Source organism: Mastigoproctus giganteus, chromosome 13 (assembly GCF_048544385.1).
Source record: "Mastigoproctus giganteus isolate SK-2022 chromosome 13, ASM4854438v1, whole genome shotgun sequence".
NCBI classification, from domain to species: domain Eukaryota; kingdom Metazoa; phylum Arthropoda; class Arachnida; order Uropygi; family Thelyphonidae; genus Mastigoproctus; species Mastigoproctus giganteus.
This window is the reverse complement of record NC_143587.1, coordinates 35,640,643-35,653,740: the sequence shown is the minus strand read 5'-3', so window position 1 is coordinate 35,653,740 and position 13,098 is coordinate 35,640,643. Positions and strand designations below refer to the sequence as shown.

At 32.5% G+C, this 13,098-nt stretch overlaps 1 protein-coding gene across 1 annotated transcript in view; it reads left to right on the top strand.

Moving 5' to 3' along the window:
• The window catches only part of LOC150075966 (disco-interacting protein 2-like), a 579,017-nt gene extending 576,241 nt beyond the window's left edge, over window positions 1-2,776 (top strand). The window contains exon 38 of the mRNA XM_090387840.1: window positions 2,163-2,776. Within this exon, the coding sequence (XP_090243966.1) occupies window positions 2,163-2,415 (253 nt within the window). The 3' untranslated portion in view covers window positions 2,416-2,776. The remainder of the gene's footprint in view (window positions 1-2,162) is intronic.
• Window positions 2,777-13,098: the final 10,322 nt, after the last annotated feature.

Sequence of the window (13,098 nt, the reverse complement as noted above, 5' to 3'; positions counted from 1 at the left end):
AATCTAAACCCCTCTTGCTTATATTACCCCTACTTTTTTCCATATCCCTTATATATATCTAGACCTTATATACACATCAATGAGCCAAAACATTATGACCAGTGAGTCGTTATGCAAGTCGAAGCAACTGCAGGTGAACTACAGTGCATGCACACGTTGGGACATGGTATAAAAAACACCTGATACTGAGCTCTGTTAATCAGTGTTACTCTTGTTCTTCAGATGGGAAAGGCAGCAGACTTAAGTGAGTTTGACAAAGGGCAAATTGTAATGGCCAGACGACTGGGTCAGAGCATATCCGAAATGGCACGGCTGGTGGGGGTGCTCACGGTCAGCCATGGTTATTACCTACCGAAAGTGGTCTGAGGAGGGGAAACCCACGAATCACCGGCGAGGTGTTGGATGACCATGGCTCATCGATGCTCGAGGTGAGCGAAGGCTCTCCCGGATGTTACATGGCAACAGAAGAGAAACTCACCGGTAATTGGAATGCTGGTGACGAAAGTAATGTGTCACAACACACAGTACATTGAACCCTGCTGAAAATGGGGCCGCATAGCCACAAGCCACTCCAAGTGCCCATGCTAACTATTTCTAGTGCCTATTGATCTGTGCCGGACATTCCACTATTGTAATCTCAAATTATGTTGGGTTTTATCAAAATTTTTCCGTTCTGGTTACGTACCTCGACCATTTGAACAATGTGTTTGGTAGAAGTAGTGAGAACTTCTCTTTTATCCCTCCACTTACAAACTACAACAGGGCCATTTCGTTGCCATGCAACTACTCCTTTCTTCAATTTTATCATTGCCAGACCTTTTGGATTTTCTTTTCTGTTGGTTGGTGCATAATGTTCCACCTATGTATATTTTTCGAGCAGACAACAATTTCATCAGAGCAACAGAATTATAAAAATTTTCCATATAAACTACATATCCCTTGCAAGTCTTCAAGCAAGTATAGCACAACTTCAGCAGTATGACCTATGTTTTGTTCAGTTTCTTCTGATTTACCTGAGTAAATTTTTATTTTCATAACAAGGCCATTGGATTCGCACAGTTCATAAAGTTTGATTCCATATTTGTGCTTTTTATTTTTTATGTACTGGCAGAAATTCAGTCTCCCACACCACAACATCATTGACTCATCAATACAGATGTTTTTATTCAGTACGTAATTATTGTGCATAACATTATTGAAATGATTCAAAATCGGTCTTACCGTGTATAGCCTGTCATCAGATTGTAATATCAACTGGAATCTATTTCGACTCATGAATGATCGCCAAAACATAACATTGTAGAATGCACTTTACTCCAGTAATGCTCTATTGAAGGAAAAGAACAAGGACCCATTTGTAGCAAAATTCCAAGAAACACTTTCATTTCTGAGATGTCAATGCCCTTCCATTTTGACGACCTGGCATATTTTTCAATTTCTTGCCTAGCGTATAAATTAGTTTGTTCCACTAATAATGTAAGAAATTCTTCCGAAAAATATAGCTCTACCAATTTTTGTACATTAAGTTCTGTTTTGTCCATTTTCAAACCAATGTTCTCTTCAAAAATAAATTGTGGAGGATCTTGTGCTATTTCATTCCACAAATTATTATCATTATTTGACATACTTGCCTGCATAGAATTAGGATTATCTTCAGGCTGGGAACTGGCTTCACCTTCGCTATCCTCACTTGAGTCGTTAGAAGGTTCATAATTTTCACTGTCAGAACCAGAACCATACGGCTCATCAAAAATATCTTGAAATTCTGAGTCACTCATATTAACATACAGCACAAGCTCTTCTTTGGTCAGTGGTCTCTTCTTATCCATGTTTTAGGTTCTTTTGTTGTTTTATTTTAGAAACACGTAACAAATTACTAAATACAACATACAAGCACAGCACAGTCTATGTCACTACTACTGATTTACACACAGTGCTGACTCGTGGCAAATTCTACAGGTAACAATACGTCTCGAGTTAACTCGTAGTTGGCTGCCGCAAGGAATTTTCTATTACAAATTTTCTATTGCAATTTTCTATTTCTATTACACATGAGCTAACCAAGTTATAACTTTTGTATATGTTTGATATTATTTTAAATAATAAAATATTGATCTTATAGAAAATATACTTATTTGATTTTTTCTTTCTTTCTTCTGCAGTGCTGTTTTTACATGGACCAATTTGCTTGTTGTTGTTGTGGAGCTTGATGGTAATGAAAATGAAGCATTGGACTTTGTACCACTAGTCACCAGTGTGGTTTTAGAAGAACATCACTTAATTGTAGGAGTGGTGGTGGTGGTGGATCCAGGTGTTGTCCCTATCAATTCCAGGGGTGAGAAACAAAGAATGCATCTACGTGATGGTTTTCTAGCAGATCAACTGGATCCTATTTATGTGGCCTATAATATGTGAACCTATTAAAATATTTCACGAGTTATGTAGTTCCGCATCCTTTCCATGAAGGGGATTAATCCACTACAACAAAGTACCAAATCTGCCTTCATGACTTCCCAGGCCAAACTGTTGTTGTGCCTCCATCTTTTGTATAATTTACATCTTCTCAGCTTCTTGTGCTATGTAGAAGCTAATGGGCAAAGTGAGATGTTTGCATGACGTGTGAAAAACAGATCCTTTTATTCGAAATGTAGAGGCATCGATATCCATGAGTCAAGAAAAGATATGGAATCCACTCCTCTGCACGTGTGTGATATGGCAGTTGTGTAACTGCCCTTTTACCTAGGCTTCCATATATAGACATTAGTGAAATGGCCAAATGCATGCACTTGTGTATAATTTTTTTTTTTTTTTTTCACTGTTATTTTCATGCAAAAAAATTATTGATATTATAAGAACTTGTTTTGTCAATTCCTCTTTTCTGGCTAGGGGCCCAAGAACAGCTAAACTTTGCTGTTCCAAGAAGATGGGATGTAATTTTTGTATTTTATCTTTGTGTTTATATATGGAGAATGAACTCAAGTATGGTTCTGTTGTCTCCATTATCTTCCTCCAGGTCTACCTTTCAGTGCAAGAAAGGATACCGTTGGACTGGGAGAAGTAATACGTCTAGGGTTGTAATATAAACTGCCTTAACTTTTCAAAATTTATTCTTTATGATTTTTAATGGAAATGAACAGTTTTAAATGTGGACACAGAAGTTTATATCATTTCATCATTTATGAAATGAATAGATGTAAATGTATTAGTTCTTATTTACAGATTTTGTATAGTCTATTAAAGTTTTTAGCTGCCTATTAAATTTTTTTAACACATGTATGTGATTTATTCAGTGCTATTTTTAATTAGGTTTTAATAATAAAAATATACAGGCTGCCAAAAACTAGATTAGTTTATTGGTGTGAATGAAAGAAAATAAAAACAAGTAAAACTTTTTAGGTGAAAATAAGTATCACTTTTTAATTCGCTGTGTATTTGGTGAAAAATACATTTATTAACGTTGTTATACCTTCAGAATTCCTTTTTTTTTTTCAAGGGAACACGGTTGCATTAGAGTGGAATAATGCTAGGTTGACAACAACTGGCATTCAGTTGAAATAATGTTGTTAATACTAAAGAACATCACTTCTTGCCTAAACTGCTTTCCCTCAAGCCAGCTTACTTAGACTCAATAGTGCATGTTAGAAACCTTCCAGCTTCCTGATGTACATTATTAAGATTTATGTTCTGTTAATTTTTTAAAATGTTCTAAATCTTAGTCTGTAAGCAGTATGAAACCTTTCAGTGATGCAGATAAAATTGATCTTGCTAATTCATTATACAAAAATGGTATGTTATACTTGGGCAAAAGTAAAAATATATTTGTAAGAATTCTTAGAATATAATTTCTATCATATTGAGGTAAATTTCTCTTATTCTTCTACAAATAATTTTAATTGGTATATACACTTAAAGAAGTGTGTGTGTGTGTGTGTGTGTGTGTGTGTGTGTGTGTGTGTGTGTGTGTGTGTGTGTGTGTGTGTGTGTAGGCATGACATAAAATTCTTGAAATTACCCACTATGAAGCAGATAAATAAAACTTTAATAAATAAACAGATAAAATTAAACATTAAAAGTGATAAAACACAAGAGTTTTTACCATCTGTGTTTTACCACTTTTAATGCTAATTTTTTTATGTTTATTTATTAAATGTTTTTTTTTTATTATTTATTTTCTATTTAGTTTTTATCTGAAGAATTTTTATGATATGCTTTTACTCATTGCTCAAATCCTTTTTCTGACATATTTAATGATAGTTGTCATTATATAAAGTATGGTTTTGCAGGCAACAAATACAAATTTTTGTATAACTTAAAGTGATATCTTTGTTTTCTTTTCTCCATCCTTTTCTTTTCTTCCCCTTTGTGATTGAAATTAAAGTTTTCCAGTCATTATATAAGGTTGTGAAAATCTGAGAGATTTTCCTTTCTTTTTAATGCAGTTATCTCATTGAAATCATTCTTCATGTTTGGCATCATTTGAGAATTACTATTAAGATAAGTGATTTTCACTGAGCTGTTCTCATGGTATAATACCCAGTTCCTTTGCTCACTTAGAAATTTTCCATCATGCAAGCAACAAGTATCCATACCAAGTGAAAGCTTTCTAATTCCCAAAAATGTTCTGAATGCATTAACATAATATCCCTATCTACAACCCTGTAGTGCACCAATAAAATTTTAAATGTTAATGCTTCTTTCATTTGTAAATGTCCCATGCAATGCTTTTACGAATTGGGACTCTTAATTTATTTTAATAATTTTTCTTGGTCAGGAATGAAAAAGGTATAATTTTAGCTTTTAATGCCTTGTTACCATGATTATTAACTAATGTAACATAAAATTATTAATAATAGTATATCTTAACAGGAAATATGAATTACTCAGTTCATTTTAAAATGTAAAACAGTTACATATACTCTTCCTATAAAATTTGAAGGTAATCTTAAGAGTACTGTGATTCTGGTTTCAAAACCAATGATCTTCATTACGGAAGCAGCCGATTCTGGTTGTGCCAAACGTGACAGTAGTAGCTAATCATTTACAATTGTTATATCCACTTTGTTAAAGTTCTATCCTGTTTTTATTTCATTTTGATCAGCAATTAAATTTACTAAAATATAATTGGAAAATGGGTTTTTATTTTTCTGTTCTATATGCCATATTTGTAATTAGCTTTGTTTCTTTATTAAAGATCAGCTCACTTAAGAGTACTGATTCTGATTTCAAAACCCAGTGGTTGTAATGAAGCAGCTGATCCTGGTTGTGTCTTTCCTTTATATTTTCTGTAGTAATTATTTTGGTAAACTTTTATCGTGATATTAAAATTTAACTTTTGATGTTTCTCAGCATTCATTATATTGTGTATTCATATTACATTAACAAAGTAGTACCTCTTCCTGTCTAACTTGAATATATTCTCCCCTCTACTACTTTATCAGTTTTATTATGAGAGCTGAGACTACAATTCCTGATGAAGTGGTAGAGGGCCACTCCATAAAATATTGGATCCATGAGTTTGTATATATTGTTTAGAAATAAATAGATCCTACTTATGTAGGAAGAAGTGTTCCTTTATTATCTTTTAGAACTTCCTCAATCACCTCACATTCAATTGATAGTATGGCTCAGTGGCCATTAAAATATCTCAACCCACCTAATAATGATGGATCTCCTGGGATATGTAACACGGTGACCATATGATATGAAACATACAGGACATTCAACCTCATCGAAGTTTTTTCAGGTCTTTGGAATGCTCTGAAAACCATATCTTGTACACATGTTGCTGTATCTGAGTCAAGACTGTAATTAACCACTCTTAAGCATTATGTATTCTCATTATGTAATAATAAGAAATAGGACAGTTTATTGTCCTATTTCTTATTATTTTGATAGTCTTTATCTGTCAGATATTGTTTGCACCTGTACAGAGATCCAATGATGCCCAACAAAAAACACCCCAAATCATGACACTACTGCCACTAGTGCCATTGACTCATGGTGATTTTATATATGCATAAAGTGTATATGTTGGAAAAAGAAGCATGATTCATAAGTCCAGTACACATTTTCTAGTCATCAGCTATCGAACCATTATGGTAATGTCACATTTTGTTGTGCTGTTAACCATTAGAGGATACGTCATTCTGCAGGAAATGGGTCTAGATGTTTATGCCAGTGTGACCGTCTCCACTGTCACTTTATTGATGTATACAAAACATTCCACCTTTTTCTCACCCATACTTCCATTTTCCATTACAACACATCACTTGTGATGGAAAATGAAAATGTATTTGTGCTCTTTGTCAGTTTATCTGTACTTTCAAAAAATGGGGTGGGAGGGGTCTCTCATCACTTGTTATGAAGAGAGAAACATCTGTCCTCATGGTACCAGTGAATCCTTATATCAGGGTTTGCAGCTTTCCAGAATTTGTATGCTGAGTTCACTCTTTTGTGAAGATTGTTGAGCCACTCAGTGTCAGTAGTGAATGTTGGGAGAGGACTAGGTGTCAGTTGTGGCTGTAATTAGCCAATCTCATGTGGATAGCGATGAATTTTTCCCTATGAGTTATTTTGGATTTTTCATCCTGTGAACATACACTGCTTCAGACATAATGCACCTGGCACAATATGGCCTAAGATACTGTAAAGTTATAAAACCTCCACCAACAACAACAGTTTGAATTTGAAGGGAAGGAACATCTATGGGTACATAAATTACCTACTGCTAATTTGCAGAAATGAGTGAAAGCCCCAAGTGCACATGATTTGGAAGATTTCTGAAACATATTTAGGCTTAACCTGAAGTTAAATTGGAAGACAAACACTTCTGTTTGTCTTCCAATTTAATTCCAATGTTTGTTTTCCAATTTAAATTCCTCAAAGACAAACACCACTTCTGTTTGTCTTTGAGGCAACTTTTGTTGTAGTGCTTACTTGGGATGATTAAATTATCATCCAACAGTACCGCCATAGATTGCAAACCCCTATGAAACACTACCAGTGGTGGCTTAATTTATCTTTCATTATACTGGAATGGTTCGTTATCCTTATCCATTGTGGGAAGGGGAATGTATTTCAATGGCCACTGGGTGTATATAATTATAACAAATTATAAAGTGCAAATATGTAGAAATTTCAAATGTAATTTAACTACTTTCAAATGACAGTAAGAGAGAAGGGGAAAGAATGTTTTAGTTGGCATTTACATATTTGAGGCATTTTACAGTATATGTAGTGTAGAGTTAAATAATAATCAGATATCAAGCTTTATAGGAATACAGTACTTTTAATCAAATATAATTTTACAGAATTCTTCCTTTAGATCCTCGTCCACTGACTTCTGCCATTGGCCATACAGCTTACTTAAATAAATCCAGAACCTGAGATATTACTGTTACAAAATACTTTACTTCCTCTGAAAACTAAGTGTCCATTCTCAAAAGCCATGCGATTAGAGAGGCAAAGGCATAGTATTTTATACTTTAGGAAAAACAAATTTCAAGAATTTCAGTGATTTGCTGGTAACATTGAATCAGCATAACATCCAGTTTCTTTACTTGGCAGAGATAAGAATGTCATGCAATTCTTAGTTCTCTGCAGAGATCATGGGAGCAACTAAGCACATCTTTGTGCGACCCCTAACTGGTGGTACTATTATCTTGTATGTACTTGTGATGAATTGTACATCGGTTAGTAAACAAAATTATAAACGTTAATTTGCCCTTTGGTTTATTTTGGTGAATGAAAGGCTTTCTGAACTGTTGACTGGTATTTTTCTTTTCATTCCTGGGGAGGACAGACCCCCACTCTCTCCCCATTATTGCCCTGTTCAACTAGTCCAGCTTCTAAAACATCAGTGAATTCACCATAATATATTACCATAACATATTCCTCATATGCAAGCCTTTATGAAATAATATCTTGATGTAAATGCTATCATGTCATCATAACCATGGGGGTTTACTTGGAAAATCCCATGTCAGATCTTGATCTCCATTATTTAATTAAACATTTGTCATTGGTTGATTCTGTCCACCTTACCCAGCTCACCTTGTTCAGCTAATTCTTTTCTTTATCCTCAATGTTGACAGTTCTTTTGATGATGGTTGTCATAGACACCTGATAGTATTATGGTGTTCAGAGCTGATGGCAGAGCATGAGGCAGTGGAAGGAAAGTATCTTTTTAATTAGAATAGATTTATTTTTTATATTTTGCAGCAGTGAAGATGGCATCTGTTTGTACTTTTAGATAAAAGTACTTCTTAAAGTTCGGTTTGCTTCTTTTATTATTATTATTTATTATGTATTTAAATTTACTGTTAAGCCATTTAAATCAACATGTTAGTCACGATAATTTGAACAAATAGTTTTTGAGACCCACGCGTCATCCAAATTTCTATTGATAATGCAAATATAAATGTTTTACCTATTTATGAATGATTTCATAAGCAGATATCTTGTGTTATTAGGATTATTTTTTTCTGTTTTCTCCAGCCTTCCAAATGTGTGTTTATAAGATGTCCTAACATTGTAGTTTAAAGGTCTAGAATTAACCATGAATTTTTTTAGTATATGGTATTTTTCTGTTATTTTAGCAAGTTAATGTCTTCATGGTATCACCATGCAATATTCCTTTCTTGTTAAAATAATACACTTGGTGTCCCTTTTTATACCCTCTCATCTACTACGGTTCATTGTTACCTGGTTAATTGTTATTACAGGTGCTCGTCATGCTTCTAGTTGATATTTCAAACCTTTTCATTTATTGCCCTTCAGATACCTTGAAACTTTATTGAAATATTTTGAAATAGAATTATTTTTTATATTCTAAGGCTGTGAAAGTTGATTATAAACACTTGCTACCTCTATTGCTTTGTATTAAATTTGCAGCTATAAAATTGATTTAGGGCAGTTTTAGGCTTATATCTGTGTGTGTGTGTGTGTGTGTGCAGCATGTCAACTTTTATGGGTTGTGTGTAATATGTTTCATTAAAATCACAGAATTTGTACCAGGATTGATTTGTTTCAGTTGTAATGAAAGAAATCATTTTAGCAATATAATTTATATATATTTAAATATCTTTGGCTAATAAATAGCTTGATTCCAGTTCCATTTTAATAGTAAAACTTTTTTTTTCACACACACACACACACACACACATATATATATATATATCCAAAATTTTTGCTTGCTAAATTTATTTGAAGAAAAAATTAACTGAAAAATTCAAAAAAATATTAAATATTGGGCTGTCTTATGCCTCATTGCCTCTGAAAATAGCATATCAGGAGTACATTATATTCTATATTCATGTGTGTTATTCTCATTACAATGATTTTCAGTGGGAAAAAGGATTTTCTTTAGCAGCGACAAAAATTTGATAAGAATGATGCATACTGTAAATTATTCTTATGTACATATATCAATATATATTTAGAGGACTTTTTGCGTTGCAATTATTTTATTTTAAATAATTCCTAGCATAAATCTCAGTTTACTAATTCAGGAAGGTAGAATATGAAAATGTAGTACAAATTCTTTGGTTTATATAAAAACAAAACAACATAATTAAACAATTAAAATAAGTCAAAAAGGGAAATTTAGTAGACATTACAGAATGTTTGCCTAGCATGCTTGCATGTAAACATGTAATGTGGGCATCTCTCTACAAGAAGGAAGGCTCAAAGTGCAGTTCTCTCCCAACATTGCTGTTTGTAAGATCAGAGCTCAGTGATGTCAGGTTAACTTAGGATATTTTTCAATCTTTAATATGAAGCATAATTCATGACGGATTATAAAACTACATCTTACCAAAATTTGTTTATGATCCTGTAGTATAATATACTTTTTTTTTTTTTTTTTTTTTTTCATTCAGACAGCTACATTTAGATATAATTGTATATATTAGGTTACTTAGTATTTCATATTACTATGTTTTTTATAAGTTTTAATAGCAGCATTTAATACAACAGATATAATTAAGTTATATATTAAATAAATTAGTTTCTAATTAATTTATCCTTGGCTACCCTTCTTTGCATGCAAACATAACTAATATCCAAACATAGTTGAGATTCAGCAGAGTTCTTTTAGTAAAGAAGCAGAATAATATTTCAATACAATATATTGAAATAGTGTGAAAAAATAATGCTACTCTGTAATTAATGTCTGGAAATACTATTGCCTTCCCCCATTGTAGCAGTGACAGTGCTTTGGCTTATATTTATCCACAAGTCAACCCAAAATTATTAATATCACTTTTAATCAAATAACATCACCAAGAAGATGAATCTGCTATTCATTAAAAACTTGAAGGCATTGTTTTGACCAGTTTTGGATGTTTGGTTGCATCATCAAATAACAGTTAGCAAAATCTTGTGTCAAGCAGCAATAAATATATCAAATCTAAATGAACAATCAAATTGCACATAGAAGAAAACTTGTGATTGCAAATGTGTATAATGTAGCTTCTATTACTGGGCTGCATTGAACCAATGTACCCAGTAATAGGGATTCTGCTATATACCGTAGCTGAGTAGTCAAGAGTGGGGTGCAGTAGCACACGCTCGTTGAATAGACCGGGGTTCAAGCCCCTGACTGCGGAATATGGTCGATCTGCCAACCCGCACTGGACCAGCGTGGCAGATTATGGTCCATTTCCCTCAGCATGAATTGTTGAGGAGGCTTCCATCCTGCAGTGGGTTGATAATGGCTGCACTTTACTTTTTTTTTTTTTTATGCACATAGTGAAGGTTATGTTTTCAATTCTAAGTTTTTTTCCACATATCCTTTGACTATTCATTTAAATCCTGTATATTTATTCACCACTCAACACAAAGTTGCTAATTGAGAGGCTACCTGCTATTTGATGATGGAACCAGATAGTTCTGAAACTAGTCAAGTATTATCCCTCTATGTAAAAGAATATTGTAATTGAATATTTACACTGTCAAATATTATCCCTATATGTAAAATGATCATGCTACTACACTTGGAGTATTGTATCCATGTCTGGAAGCTGCATATCAAGAAAGATATAGAACTAAAACTTAGGAAAAAGAAACCACTGTAGCAGGAATTTGCTCTATTTGTTATGTGAGTTATTGTTTTATTTCCTTTTTTTTTTTTTTTTCCCTATAAGTCTTAGTGATATTATCATATTAGTTCCCATAGTAAATTTACTTAAGATTTAGAACTTCTGGAGAATATACAACATGAGGAACAGCTTAGAAAATGTGGTCTGCAGAGCTTAGCAGCTAGAAAACTTTGTGGGGGGAGGGCTTAGCAACTAGACAACTTATACACTTCAATTTGAAAGTGTATAAGGTCTTACAGAGAATTAGTAAAATGAATGAAGGAGTTATATTCTTGCTGTTGAGTGAGATGTCAATCAGATGGTAAATCTATAAAATCTTAGGGAAGAACAGTAAATTAGACATTATGAAGTTTGCCTTTGGACAATATGTTGTGGAACATTAGAATAAGTTGCCTGCAATGATGGCCAAGGTGAAGAATTTGTCAAAATCCAGGGAAGAATTGGATAGGCACTTTTTGGTGATAGAAATAAATGCTGAATCCCCCCCCCCCCACTTCTGGTGGAGAATAAGTTCTTCCTTGAATCATTATGCCATTTTAATATTGATATGATTCACCTTCTTTTTGATGATATTCAATTTAAAATTAAATTTGATGTTATTATATTAGCAATGTTAAGTTGACTCTTAGACAGTAATTTCTAAAGAGGATAAACCTGAAGCTCTGTCACTGGAGGGACAACAATGTTCCCACACAGTAAAGTTAGAAAAACATAACACAGAGTAGTGTCATTTTTCTCACACAAATCTTTTAGTTCTTAAGACAGTTCTTATACAAAAAAAAAAAGCCAGAAGTCATAGTAAGCATTATGATGTAAAGCATGAAAATGTTTAAATGTGTGGTAATCTCCTGTAAGTTACACAGTCACTGAAGTTTAGACATTTATCAGCATAAAATTTTATGAACATTTGTTGTTAAATAATATCTGAGAGTAAGGAATAAATATGTAAAGAGTCACTGTTAAAGCATATTTTAACTAGTAATAATAATGCTTTAATTCATAACTTCTTTGAGTATTGTATAAAAATTTGTATTTAAAGCAAACACAAACACTGCATTGTATGTGTGCACATACAAAGTGTACAGGATGGTTAGGTATAACTTTTTTCAGAAGAAAAAAAAACTAATATAATTAACTTAATTTAAATCTGTAATTCTGAAGTAATTAAAAAAAAAAATAGTTTAGTTTGTTTCCAGAGAACTTTTATTGTTTATCATATTCCTTTAAAAATATTAATCTACATGTAAATGACTGGTCACTGATAAGTGACTAAGATTCCTAAACTATGAAGATGTATGCATAATCTTCTGTGTATAACTTTTATCTTAAAATCTAATTAGCCACCAGGTGTATCTGTGTGACTAATATATAGATACATTTGTATATAATGTCAGTTTGTATAAAAAAATTTGTACTCATACATTTTAATTTCAGCAGCCTTTTAATACATACTTCTAAAGTTTTTACTTACTTTTGTAAATAGACCATTTTTTATTGAGATGGAGGAAGTTTTTAAACAGTTTTTTGCATAATCTGTCACATTCAAGAAGTTGGTGTGCTCAACCCATGGCAGTCCCTTCATATTTATCTAATGGAAACACAGAATATACCTCAAAGTTATTTTATAATATTTTCAGTAATTTTTGAAAACAAAGTATTGTTGGTATAAAGGCAGTTGCAGTTTTTTAATTGTAAAAAAAAAAAAAAAAAAAAAAGTTCTTGTAGCTATGGTTCAACTTTAATGTATGATGCTAATCATCTATATCTAACTTTTGTGGATCTCTTGCATAGTTTTCCATGACTTGTGTGAAACTCATTTTTTTAATGATGCTTTTTCTCATCCATGTATATTTTTAGAAGCTTCTTTTCGTTTGTAAAATGGAATATACAGTGTATTATATTTAAATAAAAGTATAAAAATGTCACTGAAATTGATGGAGATTTTCAACAAGTAGATTTTCATCTTAGTACTTTAAAAGCTTTCTTATAATTATAACTG